General features: G+C 37.2%; 2 protein-coding genes across 2 annotated transcripts; both read left to right on the top strand.

The window, feature by feature from the left end:
- Window positions 1-266: 266 nt before the first annotated feature.
- Window positions 267-15,628, top strand: LOC120104460 (probable ADP-ribosylation factor GTPase-activating protein AGD8). The gene is made up of 6 exons (XM_039115660.1): window positions 267-482; window positions 11,603-11,932; window positions 12,303-12,560; window positions 13,865-13,972; window positions 14,741-14,813; window positions 15,549-15,628. Exons 1-6 carry the CDS (start codon window positions 267-269, stop codon window positions 15,626-15,628), a joined length of 1,065 nt encoding a protein of 354 aa, XP_038971588.1.
- A 2,164-nt stretch (window positions 15,629-17,792) lies between these two features.
- Window positions 17,793-21,018, top strand: LOC103714041 (zinc finger CCCH domain-containing protein 56-like). The gene is made up of 2 exons (XM_008801169.4): window positions 17,793-19,119; window positions 20,006-21,018. The coding sequence occupies exons 1-2, from the start codon at window positions 18,363-18,365 to the stop codon at window positions 20,293-20,295; spliced, it is 1,047 nt and encodes a 348-aa protein (XP_008799391.1). The 5' UTR covers window positions 17,793-18,362; the 3' UTR covers window positions 20,296-21,018.
- Window positions 21,019-25,547: the final 4,529 nt, after the last annotated feature.

Below are 25,547 nucleotides of genomic sequence, written 5' to 3'. Positions count from 1 at the left end.
ACTAGATGAGGGCAGAAATGACATGCAAAGACAATGCAACTGAAGCATGGAGACAGGGTTATCCTAAACTGACGCCAACCATCAGAAATATCCACGTAGGGACCCAGAAGCTGCGGACTATATACTGATAACGCCAATTAATTGCTTGCTAACGATCATTTTAAGAGAAGGGCATGGCTAGGGACATCTAGGATTCCTTCTCTGCTATAGCAGCACCCAGGTATGTTCTTGTTTCTTGAGAGCCTCTACCTTCTGGCTATCTCAAGATGAATTTCGACGGTAGTGTGCCTATTGGTGGAGATAAAGTTAGAGTGGCATTCGTGATCAGAGACCAGGATTCTAGGTTGATCGCTACCGAAAGACGTCGATTCTTCGAGGTGTCAGCTCTTGGGGCGGATCTTAGGATAGCATGGGAAAAGCTCTCCTATGTGAGACAGGTGCTTGAGGCGGGGTGCATCATCCTCGCGGGAGACTCAGCCAAGGTGATTGAGCATATCCAGAAGGCGGGGCGCGAGGCTGAGCATTCGCTGCTGAATGACATTCGGTGATTGCTAAGAAAGTGTTGTGCCTTCCAGACCATACACGTGCTCCGTGAGGCGAATAGAGCTGCTGATTAGGTCGCCTCTTTTGTTGCCCATCATTCAAGGAAGATACTCTAAACTAGGCATGCTTATGTTTCTCTGCCATTATGCAGTCTACTTTATAGTGATTCAGTTGGCTGTGCTCATATGAGATTAGTGTGAACAACCGATATATCCACAAAAAAAAAGAAGAGATGGGCATGGTTCAAATCTACGACATAATAGAAGTACCATACTCTTGTTGCACAATTTATATATAGCATGTAAGTAGAGGTGGCGATGTTTAACCATTTAATTTGTTTAACTTGATTCAACTTCTTATAGATTGGATTAGGTTATGTGTTTAATAAAACAATCAAATTTGTATCTGAATTTTTGACTCATTTGATAAGCAAATCACATTCGGATTGACAGACTTTTTATCTATCTTGCATTCGACCTGGTCTGTATTTAGTCCGACCCATTTCAATTGCTGCCTCTACTGTAAGGCTCATGGCAAGGGAAGCACGGATCCTGAAATAATTTAGGAATGACATCCAAATGTAGCAGATACCACGCCCTTGAAAGTATTATCCACTTGTACCAAAAAAAAAAAAAAGAAGAAAAGAATTATCCACAAGGGCGTTAATTTTGCATCTCTCACCTCACATTCATTGTGGGGCCTCGCAGGCTTTACCAATGAAGAACTACCGTATTTTTACAATAAAATCCATTAAACTAATTATGAGAAGTGGAGACATCTCGACTGTCCATCCATTCTATCGAGTCTATAGATTCAAATCGTGGCCCTTAATTAAGTACAATTCTCTTTTAGGTCCCCTTAGGGAGAGAACATTATTCAATTCAGACATGGCCACATGGGGAGACTCTGCCCACGTTTTTAGTGGGCCGAAACGAATCGAGCATTTCCCTTTCACTTGATCCCACGCGGAAAGCCACTTTATTATTTTATAGAGACTCACATTTCTAGCGCACTAGCACGTGGCAAGATGCATTTGTCGTATCTCCGGAAAAGCAGGAGATACAAACAAAAGAGGAATGGACGGTTTCTGATTGCTTTGTCTTCACATGAAGTGAATACAAATTTTTTTGACGGATAGAACTGCCGATTGAATTGCATCCTATGCAGCACAGCACAGCATAGCTACCTTCGTAGTTTTATCAGATTTTGATTCCGCTGATTGTACCTATACTAAAATAAAGTGAGTAGCTGTTGTATTAAAAAAAAAAAATAGCTTTTGATTCAAAATACAACACATTTGAATTCTGGTGAATTGCCTTAAAAATTTGTTCTAATAAATATCTTTTGTATATAATTCAAAAAAATTTAAAATATTAACCAATTAAATTAGTAAAGTCATCAAATGCGAGGTATTGCACTTATTTTGATTTTAGCTAAATTTTCTTTTTGATATATGCTTCGAGAAATTTTTGAAGTTGTTAACCGGCTAAGTTGGTAAAGTGATAGGATATTAGATATTAAGCTCATCCTGATTTTAGTTAGATTTTCTCTAATTCTAATTCTTATAAAAAGATTTAAAAAATTTAAATTATATGTGAATAAATTGGTCTATTAAGATACTATATGAGCTGAGGGCGGCTTGGGCCGGAATCATTTATTTGAGGTAGATTTTGAGGGCTGACCACTTAATGATCGAGGATGAATCAATGACTGGATTTGTAGTTAGATTGAGGGGGTGCTGCCAATTCGCTCCTGCTTGTATTTCGAACTAGAGACGGGTGAGGAAGAAGCCTTGTCTTGTGTTAAGTGTATTGACATTTGTAATTACATAGATCATCACAGCTTATAAATCTACATCAGACCATAATGCATCACTCCATGAGTAAAGAACTTGAGGTGTTCGACAATGAGATCTACTGTACTTCGTGTACAATACCAAAACATTTAGCTAAACTTGAATGTGATGTCAATAACGAAAAGTAATTCATTCGGTATGAAAAGTTGTAGACATGGCTATTGAAATATATAAGGAATTTAGATTTTAAATGCATTAGTTATAGAGGCGCAAGTTCATGAAAAGGGAAGGTGAAGTAGAGCAACTATTTACATTTTCATAGGTTTGTATCCATGGTTAGTTTTGTGGATAAACTAGTCATGGGCTTACGCAATGCTTGTGAAGGAAAGTACATATACTTGTTAGGAGGTCTTTACTTTATTATTTTTTCTCTTTCCTTGGAGTACTCGCCTTGTTGACATTAGAAGTGTGGTGAGTCATTAGTTCATACTACTGTCTTGTTAAAAAGAGTGGAGGCCCATGAGAGGGGATGAACATCAAGAAACTTGTTTTTAAATTATAGACAAATAATATATGAAGCCTTCAAACTCTAGCTATACGTGTAGTGCTCAAAGTCATTCATGCTATGATATAGTAGAAAATTGGGAGTATAAAGTTATGTTTTTTGCTACCCAAGTTGGGGAACGTGCATCCCTAGAGTTTGGAGCTTGGAATATATATATCTATCAAGGAGTGCAATAAATATCTTCTTAGGTTTCTCCCTCCCTTTTTTTTCTAAATAAAAGCGTTCTAGATTTTGTTCTCTAAAATCAAGAAAGCTTGTGCACCAAATCAATAATTTAATAGCCATTCATCCACAAGTTCCTAAGGAAGAACCTAGATAATTATCAAGTTTTGCATTCAAAAGTTTGTGAACCAACTTTTTTGCATTTTCTTCTGTTCTACAATATAATACACAAAATCCCTTAACCTTCTAAAGATGCAATGGCAAGACAACATTAATCTTTATTGGTTTTATAATATGGAAAAGAAAAGCTGACACCAATTGCCGTTGAAGTATTATACATTGGTAAACCATGCCACCATGCTAAATTACAACCTTATCATAGCGAACAATGAATGATTTAGATCAAACCATCACTTTTTACCCAAAACTTGCTAATCCAAGTTCATCCAAAGTAAACCACTCAAATCAACTCATACCAAATGATTTTTTTGCACGCTGAACTTCAAGCCACCCTTCCGTAAATTGGACCTTTTGGATTCTACTCTCTGGCAAAAATGAGTGTAGGATGCTAAAAACATAATAATGAAATATCTGCACCTAGTTATGCCAATACAACCTAAACCGTGTCCCTATCTACTCTATGATGAAAGTCTATACCAACCTTCTAGATCATTGCCCATATAATAAAATAATTATCATTTCTGAACAAGTTAAATGTGAATGTATAGTGAGATCTACTATCTCCCAATGTCCTCATTTATTACCCTCATTTGGTTTGCGAAAAAAAATTTCACACTGGAATGTATTTCCTGAAAAGATAATTCTTAAGAATATGATGCCTCTAGAAAATGGTTTTAGCATATTTGGTTAATTATGAGAAAGTGACATCTACATTTTTGAGAAGGTAATAACTGAAAAATAACAATGCTATCTTTCCATTCATTTGGATAAAAAAGATTATGTTTTGAATGTACAATTACTAATGAAGATAATTTGATAAAAAAATTAATTTTAAAAATAATATTTTATTTGAAGTAAGGCACATACAAAAAATAATGGCCATAATTTACATTATAATGGACAGTTATAATACTAAATAACAGATCATAACAATCATTATTTGTGGCTATTCTAGTAGAGTTATAATGGAACATGACTATTTAAGATTGGAAAATAATAGTATTTATCTTTGTATTAAAGATGCTATGGTCTTAGGAAAAAATTGGTATTTAAAATATTAAGAATGTAAATTACGATAATTGTTACACAATAAACTAATCATAGTAAAATTCATTATATAAACTATTTTATATAGACAACAACTGTTATAAAAATTTATATTATCTTTTTTTTTTTTTTTTTGTGAAAACGGCAATTAATATAGCTCTAAGTTGAGTACATCCAGCCATATCAAAATAAAGTAAAGAGTGCAAGATGGGAGGAATATCTCCTAACGATGTCCAAATGACCTCTCCGGAGTGCCGAGTGGCAAATGAGGCGACCCAGTCTGCTGCACTGTTCGCCTCCTGAAAAACATGTGAAGCCTGGAAAACGCTCGACTCCTGAGCCAATCTCCGAATCTTACGGATGAGAGGATGATCATCTCCATATCTGTCCACTCTCCGAATCCACTCTATCACCACAGAGGAGTCTCCCTCAAGGCATATGTGCTCAGCACGAAGTACCCGCTTCACATAGGATATCCCCTCCTAGGCTGCCGGCAGCTCCGCACTGACTACAGTAAATTCCGGCGTGCGGCAGCCACCGGCTGCTATCAAACTGCCGAGATGGTCCCCGATAACAAAGCCAACTCCTCCTGACACCTCATCCGCCGGCCTACTACCATCAAAATTCACTTTGAGATGACCAAGGGGTGGGGGTACCCAAGAGACTAGGACAAACCTGGGCGCTGTGACAGCAGAAAGAGTACCCCAGGTGTCCTTGGCCATCTTAGAAGAGAAAGTAATAGCAGTGGTAGAAACCTTTCTGTCAAGACGCATTGCTGGACCAGGTGGACAACGCAAATTAAGGCATGAAACAAAAAGGGCCCTGGTGTGATTCTCGTGGGCGGCTGGACCACGTGGACAACGCAATCCTTTGACCCACACGTGTTCAACCACGTGAACCACGCAATCCTCTAACCCACACGTGTTCAACGCGAACAATGGACAAATAATCGACTCTTCGGTCAAAAGTTGGTGTCGGCATTCACGACTTTGCCGCGAACTGAACGACTGGAGTTTAGTGGGAAGACGGTGAAGCCGAAATCGCTTCCCAAATTTGTCACCATCCGATGTGGCGCCACATCAATGGTTAAACTCTGCGACACTTTCCACTACTGGAAACCGTATTGGTAATTGGCTTGGGCCGTAGAGCAAAAATATCGATGCAGTGGCCGGTGCGTGTTGACTAAATTTGCTCCCATATTCATCAATTTCGTCTCGTCTTTATCTCTCAGCATTCCTTTATGACTTTATTCTATCCCATCAAAATCTGGTATTTAGACTTTTAATCACAAAATCTAAAATCCAAATCCTTCCTATAACGTTTATCATCATTTTTTATCTAAATAAATATTTTTTTATTAAAAATTTTAAAAATATTATTGTAATTCTTTATACCTATAGCATTTATCAATTTATTTTTTCAAAAACAATACATATAGGGCGCATGCAATACTTTAGTAGGCTAGAAATACAACCTTGCTAGGTTCATTATGCTGCATTATTATTTCTTTGTTTTAATTATTATTTTATTACAAAAGATGTTGCGTAATGGAAGTAACAACCATTATTTCTTATTTACACTACAATAAATTATTTTTTTAAATTTAAAGACCTATTTAGCATGATGTTGTTTTTATGTTTTTGTTTCCATACAAAATAAAGAATCAACACATAGAGATCGATGCTGAAGCAATAGCTTTTCTTCCAAAAGCTCCAAAGATTTTGCAAATAATTTAAAAAATAAAAAAAATTCATCATACTTATTTTCTGGCATAGTTCATCATTTTTTATTTAAAAAAATAAAAATAAGAGCAATACCAAAGGAGCACTAAAATTCTGTGTTAACTAAAATTTGGTAATATAATTTTTGCAAGGTTCTCTATTGTCATCAACCATTATCCTTCCGTACCAATCAATGGCAGCTGTTATAAATTATTATCCTAAAACTTGATCATCTCAATCTATGCAATTTGGATAAATACTAATTGCTATAACCATTGTAACAGCCAATAAACTTGTGCAAAAAATGTTCAATGGTCCAACCAGCCCAGCCTCCAACCCTGCATTATTGGAAGAATAAATTGAATGTATTCTTTTCTGTGTTAAAAATGTTCACAGCAGTCTCTGATATTTATATCAGGTTTGTACAGTGTGAATGATAGTAACAAGAACGTAACAATAACATCAGAAGTATAGAGTCATGCGGTTCTACAATCACGGAGGGAAGTTAAGTTGTTTGAGATCCTATTCATGTGGGATTCCCTTCCATAGAATTGGTCAAGGGTGTTTGAGCCATCGCTTGACTGGTGTGTTTTAGTGACCCTTCAATATGCATGACTAGGCCAGCCTATTTGCATTACTACTGTTAAACTCAAGCGGTCCAACATGAACTGATATAACCCTTAAACTTGAGGATAGCTTTCGATTCTCCTTAACCTAGACTGCAGATTGAAGCGCATAATGATTAATTTATATGTAACCTACATTAATTTAAAGACGGGGCCTATGGGAGCACTCTTGTTTGAGAATTCGTAGATCAGGGTTCTAGAGGAATTGATTGTGTTGTTAGCCATGGCTAAACATAGCTCAAACGAATGTGAGATCTCAACTACCAAGGTCCCTCTTTAATACAACAATATAATGATATTCTAATCACATTTGCCTGCATAATTCAAAACATTGCAGAATTACAATTGGATATTAAGGAATAATATGACAATAATTGGCGGTTTGAAATGTTTGCTTTGCTTTTGGAAGGGGAGCAGGCAGAAGGCAATCCTATTAGGTTGCTTTTCCATTGGAAGGTTTGGTTGATGGTATGGTGATGTAGCACCCCATTTGAAGGCTAGTTTAGGCTATAAATGGTGGCCCAAATGAATTAAAGTTGATGAAGCTTGATGAAATTTGTTGCAAAGTTTCTTCGCATGCAAGTGAATGATTAATGGGGCCCTGTGGTACTACTTAGGGGTGGGATGTATCTTTTCTAACAACAGCTATTTGGATTACCTAATGTCCCTACTAAACAATGAAACAAATAAATTGGCACCCTCATCCCATCAACAGCAGCCGCTGAACTAACTACCCTCGTTACCTTTTCCTTGTAATTAAATTTGTGGTCCAAATTAGTGGGCCATTGTGGGCCTATCCAAGAATGGGCTTAACGGCTTGTTGGCAAGTTGGAAGGCATGCAGGTTTCCCGTAGGCTATTTGGTAGTGGTATTATATGATTTCACAATCATCCATTTGATCTCTTTATAATAAATATGTGAGGTATAACATCCATTTTAGTTAAAAGCTCCAGCTCTCTCTCTCTCTCTCTCTCTCTCTCTCACACACACACATCTCTTTCCTTTTTCTTCAAGAAAGAAGAATATATCAAACAAATATCACTTATCCACCATTTTTTTTTCACTTTCGCAATAATTACCAAACTATTATGCAACTATTTCTGGACTCTAAGTTGTATTGGGTAATGGTGCAGTAGTCCCTCTGGAGAGAGGTTTGCTATATTTGTATTTATTTGAAATTGTACAAGTATATAATTTTGTACTTTTTTTGGATAGTTTTCAACCAATAAAAGTAAAAAAAGGAAAGATTACACAATCATTTTGTCTATGATTTATATGGCACAGAAAATCTTGACGGATTTTGTACTCAACTTGAATTCAAAATTTTGCAACCAATCCACTTGAATTTGAATTTGAATTTTATGAGCATGCCCATTTGAATTTGATTCTTTACCATATATAACCTTGCCATCCATAGTTTCCATTCCATCCATTATATCTATTCTATTAAATTTTCTCCAACAATTCCAAACATATTTGATATTTCACACCACTAGAGTGACTAAACACTTTGATTATTTTTCCCTTTCATAGATAGGTGCATTACATGTGCTTGATACTAGTGTAAAATAATAGTGAGGAGAATGGCGACATGAAGGGCAAATTGAGCAAGTTCTACCCTCTTTCTTTGGTGATCATAGTCCACATTAGTGGTTAGTCCATGGGCTTGGTCTGCTAATCATATGGTGTGAGAAATCTTGTATACAAGGTCAGCCCAACCCAACAGCTAAACGGGCCACTAAACCTGAACCCGCTTGAGTCATGTTGGTTCCGGCACAATATTAGTTTTGGGGTCGCATGTGAGTTGGATCAAGTAGAGAGCAAAAAACTATTCCTTAGATAAAATGGGGATCAGTGGGGACCCTTTTATTTAAAAATTGAGATGGACTTGAGTTATCAAGCCCTTTAACATAATTTGTAGTTGGACTGAAGCCCAGCCCACCACTATAGGAACTTAGAAGTGCAACTTGACAGAAACTAATTTGAATCAGGGGTTGCAATCCTCATAGGAGATTTTATGCTTTCTTGGTGTTAACATGGTGCATGTTGACACTAAGCATATAGCAAATGGACCAGTTCGGGTAGGGCTATGTCGGGTTAACCAAACTCAGTTACAACACTAGTAGATGTGTGCTTCTGGATTTTGTAGTTGGGAAGTGTATGTAATTGGGTTACATGTGGTTGTAGTTGCTGCATCTGCAACCATATTTTCTGTGTTTGGTTCAGTAGATTTGTAGTTGCTGTAAGATAAAATTCCATGTTCCCAAAATGATAAGTGTAATTATATTTGCTTGTATTATTAAAGCAGTATTAATTATGTCTGCATCAACCACTCTCCTTATTAGGAATTAAATCTATTATAAAGATGTCTCTAAAACTTTCCAGCTGCATTAGTTTGTCTTACGACAAATTTAGCCATAAGAGTTCCCATAGAAATGGAAGTGACCATTGATAGGAAATCAGATATTTAATGTGCCAAGGTATTTCATCAACTCTTTCCATTTTTTAAAGATGACCAATCTAGTTTAAAAGCTTGAATTTATGATTTTGTTTTTTGAGAGGCATGGTACTCCTTTCAGTGTCAAAGAGGAATCAATTAGTGAACAATGGCACACTTTTTTTTTTCTTTTTTAAGGATTAGAAGGATCATGGCTAAGTGGGTTAAACTGCATGAACAAGGCCTTGTGGGGAGAGCGGCTATCGAGACTATTGATGAGCTCTAAAAGATGATTATAAGAAATAAGTTTTAGAAAAAGGGATGAACAGGGAGGAGAACTAGTAGATTGATGTTCTAGATAGACATTGTACCTGATATATATATATATATATATATATATATATATATATATATATATATATATATATATATATAGAGCCTACTTTGCATTTTGTCGCATTAGTTCTATTTGTATCGTCCATTTTGGGACTGCTTGATGCATACTCAAGGGATATCCAAAAAATATGTTTTTTGGATTTTAAATAGTTCAGACATAGCAGATACTTATAAAGTTTAAGATCTTCATTTTGAAATCCTGATCTTCAAATTTGACCTGACTGGATTTGACCTCAAAACTGGTCAAACTTATGGTGGCATGACTTGTGTCTGTTTGTGATATGCATGCATAGAGATATCATGTATAAATATATCTACATGGTGTACAAATATATGTTTGTAATATATTATTGGTTATTCATATATATGGTCAAGAGTATTTAGATCATGGTCTGCCATACCGATATGTACCAGCCGGTATGGACCGATACGTATCGGTTCGGCCTGGAACCGATACTGGATCAGCGTGGAATCCGGTACCGGTAGCTTATCATTGGAGAACCGGTATGGGACCGGTACGGCACTAGTACGGCACTGGTTCGGACCGCCACCGGTACGCCGATCGGTACCAGTACGGCGGACCGTAGTCTAGATTGTCACACATACTTCTTGGTCTACATGCTACAATTATCATAGAAGACCTCTGGTAATGAGGATGCGAAGGATATGTTTGATAGGCTTGTTTTATCAACAGATTAGCAAGCTCAGTAAAAGTAAATGTCATCTCTCGTCTGCTTTTAAAGTTGAAGGTGGCAGAAGGGATGTTTGCCAAATCATATTGACAGAGGGGATAATACATAGGAAATATTGACAGAGGGGATAATACATAGGAAATTAAAAGAAGAGGCAGAAGAAGACATATGAATGCTGGATTTTGGCAACTTTTCTCAACCTCAACACAAATTCAAAACCATATTTTGCACACAATTGAAACTTTATGCATAAAATGGGTTTTGAGACTTTTGCAAGTGTTCTATAAGCATAGGGCATCTTATAGAGTTGGCAATTCGTAGGTCACTTGGGGCTTAGGTTGCTCAAGGTTCTGTGTTGGGCATAACAAGCCAAAACTTATAAGTGCATTTTGGGCATAAATAAGCCAAAACTCGATAAGTATATTCTAACATGAAAGTTTTCATATGGAAGAAATATTAATGCTTGTATATAGTTGTTAGGATTTACATTTATATATTTATATAAGAATGGTTTGGCATTTGGAAGAATGAACATTGGATTTAGATGTAGGTATTTTGAGAGTTCTATTATGAAGGTAAATTTACATTCAATACCCCAAAGATTTGATAATCAAGCTTGTGTAACTCTGTTATCTTATGCTTTATTCAACCTTTTGTAAGATTTTTCTTTTTTCCCAGTAGCCGATTATGGTACTAACATATATACCTGGCCAAACACCTCTATATATTTTCATACAGTCAGATGTCAAACTTTTCTATCAAAATTTAAATAATTTATGCTCTCTTCCCTGTCATGGTTACTAGTTCATCTTTATTAGCTTCTTTATAGATGGAATTCACATGACAATGGATAAAGTATTCTCAGGTTGGTAGGTTTGGTGCTTTTCTGGTTTTATCTCATTGTGATGCACATATCACCCTCTCGTTTTCTATACACACTGTTTGTATTCAGTTTTACCAAGTCGAATCTGTTTAATTCTGGGCCAACTGTTTCAGGTTCTTATATCTTTTCTTTTGCTATTTCTTCTATTGTATTTAAGGTATTTTTTTGCTAGGGTCATAGAACTTCGAAATAAAGCTTTAAATTTTTTTATTTCCACTGAAGATAAATGTTGTTAGAGTCTATCTTAAATGCCATGAGCTTTAATCAGCAATTGCTAGCAATGACATGTTTCAATTCCTCATGTTCTCGGTCTCGTTAAATCGTGCAAAAACTCACAAAAATCTGATATCAGTTTATTCAAGTGTCTCACTTCATCTAACTCTGTCCAAACTTATTTTTTGGGATTTTCAGATCATTCTCCTAAATGATACCACTACTCTTTCAATAAAATAAGTTTGCTTTTGTGCAAAATTAATATTTTTGGCTTATTATTCTAAATTTCTGGTTTATTATTGTCAATATTTTGTATGCATGTTTTCTGTTTTAACTTAACAGCTCGAAGATCTTGTGGAAGTTCTTGGAAGATATGCATTTTGCTATTCTAAGTTTTGCAAAGAACTTGCAAAACGTTTTGCAGAAAATTCCAGCAATCTTTCATCACCTGTTGCATCTCAGTCGTCACATGCAGCCGATGGCCTTCCCAATCTGAAGCCTCTACATACAATGAAGGATAATTTATATGAAAAACAGGAGATTGTTGAGACAACCCGTTCACCAAAAGCTCCGATTCAATCACCAGTTATCAATCCTGTTAAAAGGTCCATTGGTGGAAAGAAGATTGGAAGTAAATCTGGGGGCCTTCATTCTCGGAAGCTTGCCACAAAGGTGGATATGTGCTTTTCGTTCAAACTTATAACATTACATTGCAATAATAAATAAAAGAATATCTCCTGTCAGCACAAGTTGATACATCTGAGTTGCTTCTTAGATGTCAAGGAAGGATACCTTCTGAAGTCCTTGTTTCATGGTTGATTCTTGTGTTATGACTGGTTTTGACAAGAGGATGTTAAAATAGTACCTGGAAGCTGGCAACCCACCTAATTCTATCACTTTCTTCGATCGCATACTCAGATCATTTGGTCGTGAGGCTTCCACAAGTCCACTGCAACATTTCTCATAAGACTAATGATTTTAACTCGTGCATTTTAGAATTAATTAATATCCTATTTACTTTTAAAAAAATTCATAATTGCAGCCAATTGAAAGTCTCTATAATCAGAAGCCTGTAGAACCAGCATCAGCTGTGACTTCCATGGCTAATTCCATGACAGCATTTGGCTCATCTTTTCCTTCTCGTTTGGAATATGTGGAGAGCATACCATCAGCTGAAAACATTTTGAGAGATGCTCAAGTGATTGGTAATGTTGCCCCTCCAAAATCTACAAACTTGCTTGCGGAGTCTGGAATGGATAATGGATCTTCTAAGAAATCAGCCTCAACTACAAAAATTAAGGTAAGAGCAGAGCCTTTTGCTCTCTTATCTTTCAGAGGAAATGCTCAATAAATTGGCACGTTGGGCCCGACATTTAGTGACAGAGTTCCATTACTCTGGTCCAGTCATAAACTAGTACATTTGAAGTATAGCAGGTGAGTAACTAGTTCAATTAACTTTTACAAACCGTTGGAATGGCCGCTCCACATTTTACTTCTGTTGCTTAAAAATTATTGTCTTCCACTTTAAATGACATTTTAAATCACTGCTATTTTCATCACTAGTATTCCCTTCTGGCCTGATTTCGATCTGGTTTATCTCTATTAATAAGCCTTCTTTATTGGAAACTATTGATATTGGTATAAAGTTTAATCAATCATTAGTAATAAATGTGATTGATTCAAAAGGAAGGAGTATTTGATGGATGGTAATATTGACATTTACTGGTGAAAATGTTTGGGATTAGAATTACATTGGCAGTCAGAGAAGATGAAATTAGGTCTTTGATCCCTTGAAACTTGGGGAGCTAGTTTTGCATGGGTTATAACAATCAAATGATTGAACTTTGGAGAAATGGTTCACTAGAACATAATTGAATGGAATTTGTCCATTTTGTGGTACATCCGATGTATGCGCATACATATTACAATAATATGTAGTAGACAACATGTATGAAGATATATAATTCAGCAAGATATACAACAGTATTTCTAATGTTCCACATGATATATAAATGTGACCTAAATCTGTTAATACTCATTCAAGCATGTTATGTGTTTGGTCTGTCAAGGATTTTTAACTTCTAAGAAACATGACTGAAATTAGATGTCTCACTTTACTATTGAAGAACCATGCTGCTAACTGGCTTGGCATGGATTGGCACTTGAAACCCTGTTCTGAATGACTAAATCCAATACTTGAATTGCAGCATCACTCACATAACCATTATTACCAAGCCTCGTCCCAACTACATGAGACAGCTTTATTCAGCATTACATAAACAACTAATTGAATTTTTTTGGGTAAGTTGTGAAATACTTTATCTCACCTATGTAAATGATCCACCTCTGCAAGACATTATCAAATGATCCTTGATATTTCTCTGGATGAGTCATATGTTTCAATCATGACTGGAAACTTGTCGTGCAATCATCTTTTGACAGAAGCCATAGATGACATGCATCAGTTATGTTACATATATTTTTAAACCATTCGTTTATATATCTGTAGGCCACCTTCGGTCCAGTTTGGATGCATATTTATTTTTGTTAGACATACCATCTAGTCCTTGTGCTTTATTTTTAATTGTTTCTCTGTTCACTTAGGTAGAGGAAAGTAATGAAGCAAGACAGAAGTTTTCGAATGCAAAATCCATCTCATCAGCCAAATTTTTTGGTGATCGGAACAAAGCAAGTGACTTGCAAAGATTTACTGTATGTGTTCCACTGATCCAAATAATTTTCAAAGAAAAATCACTTCATATTCTTAGCTGTGATTCAGGCAATTATCTTCCCATTCCATGATCTGTTATGACAGATATTCTATATCTCTGAAACTCCACACTTTTGTGGCATTATTACATTCTCTTCTAGGAAGAATGGCACAATCACCCATCATATTATGGCTACTATTCTTCATATTGTAGTTTCTGAAATATTGAAATTTGAACTTTTTGATCAGTTGATAAAGTTTGATTACTTTAAAGGGATGCTGATTTTCTAAAGTTCCCTCTTGTAGGGTCAACATCGATATCAGGTGCTGATCTTTTTGGTCATCATATGGATGGCATTGGTCTTGACCTTACCGCCGCTGAGCTTATTATCCAAATCTCTTTCCAGGTAATTGCTAAACTCTTGCTTTTTTGACATACCTGATTGATCAGATCATCAAATACTCCCATTCTTGATAGCAAAGAGAACATGTATAGGAAGAGGGACACAGATGATCACCATTGATTAAATTAACATAAAAGTTTTATTGAAGCATCTTTTGTTGTCATTTATTGGAACTTCAGTGCCCAACATCTGAGAATAGTGTCGAGAGGATGACCTAATATTTTTAAAATTCCCAAGAGTGGACTCATCCTCCAATTTGCTGGTGTTTTTTGGCATGGAAATCTAATTTCCAATTACATTCTAGTAAGTATTACTACTGTGCTTTTGCTACAGCACTTAGTTCAGTGCTTGCCTTTTGCTTTTCAGGCATCACAGGACATATCCGCCCTCAAGGACATTGCTGGGGAAACTGGAAAAAAGCTGACGCCTGGAGCTTCCAGTCTTAATGATATTCAAGACAGAATCCTTCAATCTTCAAGAACAAATAATTGTTTCAGCTTGGGATTGTTTCAAGATCAAGGCTGCTTGCCATGCTATTTAATCTCATCTTATAATATTCGTTCATAGAAATCAAGCTTCACTAGTTGCTGTGTGTTGGCTGTTTATTATAAAGTGAGATCTTCGCATTCTGAGTTTGTATATTTGATCACATATATATGTATATATAGCTGTTCTGAGTTTGTATAGCTTTCTGAGTTTTTCACTTGAGCACCCAGTAAGGCATCCAATGTCTGAGCGCCATTCTGTAAAGAGGTTCAGATGGTTTGCAGTTCAGGTTGTACTGCAGAAAAATCCTGCTGTTAAATAAACAAGGATAATAGAAATTTTCCATTTCAGTTTTAGCGTTGAAGTTTTTATTAGAGCAACTGTTACTGATTTTAAGAAATTTCTACGTTTTCTAAAGTGAAGCTTGGTTTGTTGCATGGAATTGGGTTTGTTTGAAAACTTAACAAAAGAAAGCTCGGCTTCTTTGTTGGCTCTCGGCTAGTGGTTTTTTATTAGAGTTTCATAGGTAGAGATGGCAAGTATTCATCATATGCAGTTGTGAAATTAGTATACTGAAGGTGCGTGAAATATATATCATAGGCTTTGTGCTATACGAGGGTTCAAATGCATCATAAGCTCAAATCTCGATCATTCTTATTGCATTTGGCCAGATATTCATTTGTACCAGGGAATGCTTATATGATGAACAATGCCTTGTTTGATGGAAAGGATTGTGGTCTCTGTTCAGCTCAAAGGGATATTTCTTGAGATCGCCTAAACAGAACGAGCAATTTTATTTTCCTTCTGGTATGGTGGGCTACTAAATAAAAAAGCAATCATTTGCTTAGACCGACTAAATAAAAAAGAGAATTCATCAGCAGGGATAAGTTATCACAATATGCGATCAATCTATTTATTCATACGCGCCTGAATTGATTCACCTTACTCATATGTCAAATAATTTCACTACTAATCAGGATGCAAAAGTGTCCTACGGAATAAACTTTTCTTTTTTGATTATGAAACCAGATGCCAAGGGAAAAGGAACCCTGGCACGAGTTTGACCTAAAGAAGTTTTCCTCTTCAAGGATGACCTTAAGAGCAGAAGAAAATAGAAGTTAAAAATAGGTCGTTCCCTTTGTTGATGTTTTCCTCTATAGGCTAACCAGTCAGTTAAATAAATTCTCATGGAAAGAAGTTGCAAATCATAACTGATGTTTTCATTCATATTAACCATTTGGTCTAATAAAAGATAAAAAACATCAGAGTAGCACTAACTACTGAACTATTCACAGTCTGCTCCAAAACTCAAAACAGGTACATGGCTTTCAACCTATTTTATCTTTGCTATTTTAAATATCTGACCTGATATGTTCTGCTTAGTTGACTCATGACTGTTCTTTTTTTTAAAAAAAAAAAACAATTGTTTCGAAAGAGGATGGATGGTGTCAACGCATTATGTCTAAAATTTCTCAATATCACGAGGCTAGAAAACAAAAAGGAATAATGGATTGATGAGAGACGTTTCAAAGTTTGATATTGACTCGATCTTGGAAAGAGTCTAGTCTACCGCCAAATTTATCAGAAACTGTTTTCATCTTGGGATAGATCATATAAGCTTTAATTTTTCACTCATATGCTGAATACAATACAAGAAAATAATTCTTCGTAATAAGCAAAATAATACCGTTCCATTGTTTAAAACCACTTATATCACATGAGGACTTTAGTATGGGGGTAATAGCAATTATGGCCACCATCATCACCAGTATACGACCTGAGTTCTTAGGATACGAATGGTAACTGCAAAGATTTTGGTGGAAAACTTCATGCAAATTTGTGCAGGTCCTGGATAAAGTTAGCAATTGGGGAGATCATGGCTGCTTGGTTATTTGTCTATGGAGTCCAGTTAGTGTATTGTTCAGTCTGGTCCGTTGTATCGTTCTCATAATCACACATCTAAAAGATATTGTGGCACGTCTACTTTCAAATCAGCACAGTGCCATGCTAAATGAAGTGCCTTTTTTGATCTGCTATATGCTCAGTAGCTTGTGTTTATTTTATATGGTTCGCCTTTTTTTTATCTATCTTGCTATTTACATGAGTTATGCAGTGAAAACTACTACTTTGCTGATTGCATGCCTACTAATCAACTAGTAAAGCACCGGAACCGAGTCTGGTTAATTGGAGAGAGTTTTTGTTAACTTCTTGTGAAACTCTATAAAAGATTAATCAATCATATTACACTCAAAATGGCGGGATATGTAGGAAGGTCCTATCATTTTTCATTTCTTACTCTTCGTATCTTCTTTATTTCTTCCTGGGTTCACGCGAAGAAAGAGCCTTTCAAGATCTTTTTTTTTTTTTCTTCTATCCTCTCTTCATCGCCTACAAGCATACAGAAAACACCTTGTCGAGTTCAAGATAATTTATCGTACTGTGCACGTCTGCAAATTCAACGGTCCGTTGTATCTTGAAAAGGAATCACAAGAATTCGATGCACGTAAGGAAGCAAATCTTTTTCAAAGACAGTGACTACACGCCTCAGACCAACCTATAGGTACTATTTATTTTATTGTGGATCGAAAGGAAATTGCATTGAAGAGTTGCGCATCGGAACTGATTGTTTCAGTAAATTATTTATGGATTATTTGAGTTCCGATTATTCCAATAGAATATACGTTTGATGAAATTTACTATTTCATACCCTTTTCTGCAAAAAAAAAAGAAAAATCAAAGGAAAAATAATATAAAATTTAATTTCAATTCAATTTCTCAAATATGATATGATTGGCAAGGTAACCTAAAAGAGGGAGCAGTAACTCTTGCCCTTGAGAGAAGGTAATCTAGAAGAGGGGAAAATGTGGCAGCTGTCGGTAATGAATGACCTGTCTGGTTTTGGTAAATTCTAGTTCCGCTGGAGGACTGAAACGGCCATGACGAAAATAGCAACCCTTCCCCTCGGTTAGATATCCTCATGCCACCCTCCTCCCTCCCCGCCTGCCCTAGATAAGATCCGCTGATCTCTTCCTCTCTCTCTCGTTCCTGGCTTCCGATCTCTCTAAGGTGAGCTCTCGACTCCCTTCTTTGCCCTTCGATCGCGGACACAGGGCTCTTCCGGCCTCAAATGGCTTCCTAAGGGATTCAATCCGTGTCCGTCTTGCTGGGTTCTTCTGCACCCTTTTTCTTCTCTTATCTTCTGACTGGAGGGCTTCCTTTGATCTCAAAATTTGATTTTTAAGTTATAATTTTTCCTTCCACGAGCTAGGCTTTGGAAAATTTCAGCCGATCTCATGTTTGTGACGGTTCCGTGATTGTAAGAATCGCAGCCTTTTTTTTTCCCCCTCTTCTGAATGACAACATTAGCACGTGTCTGATCTGTGATAGGGATTTGAGTTTAATTAGAAACGCCGGTAGGGTGTTTCATAGTCTTGGGCATCGTTGGTGTTGGCGGATTAGGGTTTTGATCTCCGGTGCTTTTATTTTTTTTTGGGTGCAATACATGGATTATAGCAGCAACGCCATTGAGATTATTCCGGAGGCTACTGGCCCCGAACCCTGGGCGCAGGCTTCCAATGATCAGGCTATATGGGCGACCGAGGACGACTACCGGAGTTGGAATGGAGAACCCTCTGCTGATACTGTATCGAACCCCGCCTATGGTGATCGCCAGTCTCAGTCGCAATCCCGGGCTGGAAGCGAGCAGCCCCCCAGCAAGAAGCCCCGGAATTCTTTGGAAGGGAATGGGTCGACGAGCAAGTCCAGGGCAATTGGGAAAATGTTCTTCAAGACCAAGCTCTGCTGCAAGTTCCGGGCCGGGACGTGCCCCTATATCACAAACTGCAATTTTGCGCATGGGATGGAGGAGCTCCGGAAACCCCCGCCCAATTGGCAGGAGATAGTAGCATCGCAGGAGGGGATGGAGCCCAGAGAGGAGCACCAGATACCTATTCTGACCTCTTCTAATTTGGGTGCGGATGGGCAGAGGTCTTATAAAGGGAGGCACTGTAAGAAGTTTTACACTGAGGAGGGCTGCCCGTATGGAGATACGTGTACTTTTCTGCATGATGAGCAGTCGAAGGCTCGAGAGAGTGTGGCGATTAGTCTGTCGCCTACAGTTGGAGGTGGTGGATATGGTGGTGGACAGAATGCGTCGAATCAGAAGCCTTCGAATTGGAAAACTAGGATCTGCAACAAGTGGGAGATGACTGGGTATTGTCCATTTGGTAGCAAGTGTCATTTTGCTCATGGGGCCGCAGGTATGTTTAAGTACTTATTTTTGCTCTTAAACTGCAGTTCGGTGCGAATTTCATTGTGAATGTGATGAAAAGTAGAAATACTACGATGTGGCTTCTTGTTATTTCCTTGAATGAGATGGATGCAATGTTGGGCCTTGTGTTATTATTTTTATGGTTGTTAATCTTGCACCATCACAAGGATTTTCTTTGAGAGATTCTTATTCTTAACTAGAATGACTTGCTTGCATGGTAAAGCATCATAATCATCAACCCTTGAGTGCTATGTTTGAGTGCTTCATAGGCACATGTCCATATACTTTCTAATTCGCCTATCATATATACAGAAAGACCTGATATGCATTGTTTTGGGTATATGTGGTTTCTGTCTGACGTCGATGCAAAAGACAAGTAATTCTGATGCTCATGCAGAATGCTATGTTTTGAGCTCTGTACTATGGTGTGGTCTATGCATTTTGATTAGTTGCTGCCTTCTTTGCCCTTTTAACGAGCAATGCACATTTGTTACAACAAAAATAGCATCTGGTCGGCATTCTCTTACAAAAGAAAGGGACCATCTGGGAGGTGGTTCCCTGCCTAATGGAACTATGGGAATAAAAGAGCCGATGCACATTCTTTACAACAAAATAGCATTTGGTTTTCATTTTCTTAAAAAAGGGGAGGTAATCTGGGAAGTGGTTCATTGCCTAATGGAACTAGGTGAATGCATGCCAACTGATTGTAAATTCTGTACACATGCTGCACTCCATGATGCATCAATTTTTTCTTGTTTTTTGGGTGTCTTACTTCAATTATTTCTGTGGCAATAATGCTAATTATCGGTTCAGCATTAATCCATTGTGTGTCAAAGTTCTATTCTCGCACTGATATGGAAATGCCCTCGCTACAGAACTTCACAGATATGGTGGGGGGCTTGTGGAGATGGAAGGCAGAGATGCTTCTTCAGTAGCTACAGATTCGAAGCAGGTTGGGGCATCAACAAGGGCTCCTGCAGACACTGTTGTTGCATCCATGCAATCAGTTCCTCATGCTGATGTTTATCACATGGGAGGTCCTTCACAGAGGTCAAGCGTTGTCGGTCAGAGGCAGGGGCTAGGTCAGGGTCAGAGACTTCAGAAATGGAAAGGACCAGACAAGATCAGTAGGATATATGGCGACTGGATTGATGAAAGTGAGTAGACCCATACGTGCTGATATAGCAGGGCATCTGGATGGAAAAATAATAAGTGTAGTCATCTCTACTAATTGCATGCTGGAACGTATTGTTTAGTCTTTATGTCGTAATTGCAATGAAACTGGTGGGTTCTTATATCTGAAGCAATAGAAGAGAAGTGCTACACCTTTTTTTTGAGTAGCTGAATCTTAAATAACCTGAAGGTTTCATTAGAAAGACAGTCACTAGTTCTTATGAGTTGAGCTTGTGAAGCTTGATGGGAGAGTGTGTGTTCTGTCATAGCCTTGCTATTTTCTATTGTCCTTCCATATCATGAGTGGAAGGTCATTGAATTTTCATGGTGCGTACGAAGTTTCCCTGAAGCAGAACCGTGTGTTCATTAAATTTTGTGCTTTGATGACTGATTAGGAGCTCGCTGCTAAGGCAAGCCCATACGTGATGGCTAGTTGCTCAGTATCATCAGCTGGTTCACTAACATGGTATCATCAGCTGGTTCCCTAACATGTTTCTTTGTCAACAAGTGATGGTGATCAGCTGAATAAGGCTTGCCTACTTCATGCTTATGGAGTCTATGGAAGGTATCTGGCTTGATTTTGCAACTTGATGCAGTAACATTAGTGTACCTGTTGTTCTTACAGCAATTCTTGTGTCGGTGTCGATGTGTAAGCTGGTGTCGATGTGTAAGCTAGTTAATGAATTATCCAAAGGGTTTTCATGATGAATCAACATGCTACGTCTATTGTTCTTCCCATTTCCATGCATCAACAGCTTAAAATTGTGTTATTAGCTTTGAGACATAATATAAATAAAACTGTTGAAATTGGAACAAAATTAGAGGTAACCCTGAATAGGAATGCTGGGTGAACGAGGATAAAGCTGACAGCAAATAATTGAGTAAAAAACCACCATGTTTGGAAATAAATTAATGAGTTACTCCAATCCCCTCTTGCCACTGTTTCCCCTCTCCTCTACGGAAGTCATCTTTTAGTCTATTTCAGTTCCTGTGTCTATCGCTCCCCATCCTACCTTTCCGATTCCAGTAATAGTCCATCCGATCTCGCCCTCGTACCATTCCCTTCTCTAGCAAAAGAATTGTTCGGCCGCATGTCATTACTTTTTTATAAGTGTTGTTGGGATACACAAGACAGAACATGGACTGATTCTACGACTGATGAAAGATATTATTTTTTCTCAATTAGCTGATGCAAAAAAATCTTGAATAGATCTCTTAGACTTTTTGCATTATCCACTCAACTTATTTGTCTTGGAAGGTACTCAGCTATGCCTTCCACACTCTCGAAAGTTGATTCAAAGACATGGGTAAATCCTTGATGCCTGTTCTCCATACTCGCATTCTTTCCCCTGTACACAGAAAACAGCAATATCAAAAAATAACAGTGGTTCTGAAGCCCAAACTAGGCCTGGTCCAAACGGCCCATCCATAGTTTAGGGAGAGGACCTGACAGGGGAGGAGTGAAGAAGAAAGAAATTATTACCCACACTACATGCATCCTATGGCCCTCCATGCAGCCAATAATAGCTTTTGGTTCCTGCGGGCTCCATTCATGAAGCATGCATTTTGATTGGACCAGGCCTAGTTTGGGCTTCAGAACCTGTTTTTAGTTGTACTTGGGCTAACCTTGGTTAACCCTATTCGAACTTGGACTAAGTCTAAGACCTCAAGTGTCTTTATTGAATCTGGCTCGGTCAAGGGGTTGGTCTGACTTGGTCCAGTCCATTTCCAACCCTACAAGTAACTTTGTAGCAAAATTCAGGATAATGAACAAAAGGAATGGACCCAAAAATAACACATTCTAAAATCCAAATCCGTATGTCGTTTACAAAGCTACACATCAATGAAATTATGCCTCCATGGGAAGAGAACCAACAAGAATAGCAAAATCCGTCAACATAAGAAGAGAACTACCAAACAACAACAGCAAGGATCACCACGTACGAAAGCAGAACAAGCCAAAAAGACAACAATGACAACCCTATATGGGCTATCACTTGACTGCATGGTCAAGTCCAAGGAAAGAAGCAACCATTCGTGCTTCTTTTGCAACAATTGATTTCACAATCTCTTGAGCTTTGGGAAACGTGTGCTCGTAAAACTCTTACCAAAAAAAAAAGAGAGATTATAATCATGCACATGTACAAAAATGAATTCAAAAGTACACCCACGAAATTAATTAATCAAAAAAGGATTATAAAAGTTTTCCTAGAATTCTTCATCCTCTGGCCTAAAATGACTTACTTAACCATGTTGGTGTACAAAAATAAATTCAAAAATACAACCATGAAATTAATTAACCAGAAAAGGATTAAGATAGTTTTTCTAGAATTCTTCGTCCTCTTTTCAAACTAGGCCTAAGTGACTTGTTGATGTATACTATAATCAATCGGTAACAATCATGATACGTGAGTTATTTCTGCTCTTCAAGAAGTTAGAAGGTCAAAAGCCCAACAAAAGAAATTTGCTGCAAAAACATTGCAGGGTTTCTTAATGTTTTGAGTGGGTCAATCTGACAAGCCATAGTTAGGGATGATATGGAATGATTCAACATCTATTTTGGGATGGCTTGTAGTAGTTATAACATGTATGGGAATTGCGTAAAGACGTTCCGGACATAGTTGGATGCAAATTAGGCTTGGTGTAGAGCAATTCTTGGGTACAACCTAAAAATATTTGTAGTCACGGTTGGATGCAATTCTAAGTTTCATCTAGAGCACAGTTTCTAAATAGATAGAGATGATATTATTTTGGTGCCAAGTGCAGGTTAGTTTACCAAAATTGTGGGATTTGACTTTCTTATTGAGTAATACATATTCTCTGTCAAGAGTAGAAAATGAGCCCAGACAACCCCGACTTTGAATCAAGCTAAGACTAAAAAGGCTAGAACCAACCAATCACGGTCGTGCATGTGCTATGCGCATTTTTGCAGTAGCACCAATCGCTTATCAATGATAGTTAATATGCAATAGAATCTGCGTAATATGACATTAAAATGTTTTCAACTATTTTGTAGCACCATTGCACAACCAGAGTCGTACCAAGAAGGAATAAAATCAGTTGCGTTGGCCCAACCAGAAGTAGGGTTGTGCATGGGGTTGAGTCGGCTTAGAGCTAAATCTAGAATCAAACCGATTTAAATTGGTTTTCTAAAATCGAAACCAAAATCGGACCGGCCATCTACTAAAACCTCTTAAAATCAATTCAAAAAAATCGGTTAGGTTCAGTTGAGTTTGATTTGTTGAGGTGATATTCTTCTTTATATATAAAAAAATAAAAAATTGATGTTTATATATATATATATATTAGGGTCGAGTTAGGTCAAGCTTGGGTGGGTTTAAAAATACATATTTGTATATATACACATGGATTGGGTTAGGTCAGGTTAAATCGGTTTGAATTAGTTTTCTCAAAATTCGAACCAAAAGTGAATCAATTTTTTTTCAATTCAAGATTGTCTGAAATCTAAACCAAACCTAATTTAACAAAAAAAAAACACCTACATAAATCAAACCAAAACATCCGATTCAGATTAGGTCCATGATTTGGCTGATTTTTTGCACACGCCTAACCAAAAGTGTATGCTAGAGACAGTAAAGCTCTACTTCTAGTATTAGAGGCCATGGACCCTAATTTGTGATTGCGTAGTTCAATCAAAAGTGGGTAATGGACATGGTAACAGGTTTCGGCAACAGGGAAGCTGCGGTCATCTCTACTATATTAAAAATAACAATTCTAAATCTAAATATAGTTTGCAGTTTTTTTATAAATTAGTCTTTAATTTTTTTATAAAATTTTTCAATCGTCATGATGAACAGCCAAAATAACATGAACCACAGGAAAATTACGGACAGGGGCAGTATTTAAATATCTTGTCTAATGTGTTGTCTAATATAGCAATCAAGCTTTTAAATTTTTATTTGGCACATTTAAAAAAGCTATGCCTCGATATGAATAGGAAAATAGATATTATTAACCCCTTTTGTCAAGTCTTGAACTGATGGTTCCCATCTTCCGTGTGAGAAGCCTTGCTTTTTGCTGGGGGGTGGGGGCAAGATTATTTCCCTGGGGGGCCCATGGAGAATTTTAAAATTATCAACATCTTTTTAAAATGCACAAAAGTATAATTAGACTTGTGCTTTGCAATAAATAAAGAAGCTATGACACTTCACCGGATGCAAATAAAGGTCATCTTTACTTTTAAGAAAAAAAGGGGCCTTGTTATAAGGGTGACTTATTTTTATATGTAATTAGAGAAAGAGACAAGATGTGAAATAGATTTTGGAGCTAGATGATTAAAATAATAAAGATCTTAATGGAAATACCAATTCATCTGAAGATTTGGCAATACAACCAAGATCGATAACTGAAATTTTACTAGCCACTAACAGAAAATATTGGCATAGAGTTTGGGGTTTATTTAAAATGCTAAGTAATAAAATATGGATCACTTGCAAGGTCAAGTTATAAATCAAAACTAAGAGAGCATCTAATAATGTATAAAAATATTTTGAACCAAGAAATATTAATGAATTAAATCTGAAAATAGATGGAAAAACAAAATAAAGAAGAAGAGTAAGACCTATATTATAATTACCCCCCCCCCCCCCCCCCCCCCCCACATTCTCTTGAAATAAATAAATTTTAATGATTTATAATCCTTTCAAGTATCTTATCTTTCAAGAAAGAATATACACTGGAGTCTTCCTTCTTTTGCATGCACTGGTCACATGGAAGTTCATACATGCCAAAGAATCAATTTGAAAAAGTCTTAGTGATGCCTTTGAGCTTTTTTTTTTTTTTTGTGGTTTTGCTAAGACTAGCCTTTTACACTAGTCTAGTGTGAATACATCCAAGAAAATCATAAAACAAAATGTCCCTAAAAGCTCTAAGTACGCATGCCTCAGAAATTCAAGATAGTCCACCGAAATAATCAGCCACAAAGAAGGCTATCCAGTTAGTAGCTCTATTCTTTTTGGTAAATGTGCTTCACCCCAAAGGAGATACAACTTCTTGCCACGCGTAAGATATCCTAAATCAAGGGATGCGACCCCGCCTCGCTAGCTTGATTCTAAATCCAACCAATTATCGTCGTTGAGTTACCCTCCACCAAGATCTTGTTGGCCCTCAAAGTGCGCTCCGCATGGTTGGGGCCGGCCTTAGCGGCCCTCAATTCTATTACAAACGTTGAGCAGGTGAAGATCTGACACCCATCCACCGCAATCAGTTTGATATCCGAATCTC

The sequence above is a fragment of the Phoenix dactylifera genome, chromosome 18 (genome assembly GCF_009389715.1).
Source record: "Phoenix dactylifera cultivar Barhee BC4 chromosome 18, palm_55x_up_171113_PBpolish2nd_filt_p, whole genome shotgun sequence".
Classification (NCBI taxonomy): domain Eukaryota; kingdom Viridiplantae; phylum Streptophyta; class Magnoliopsida; order Arecales; family Arecaceae; genus Phoenix; species Phoenix dactylifera.
The sequence above is the reverse complement of the archived record's forward strand: the minus strand, read 5'-3'. Positions and strand labels throughout refer to the sequence as shown.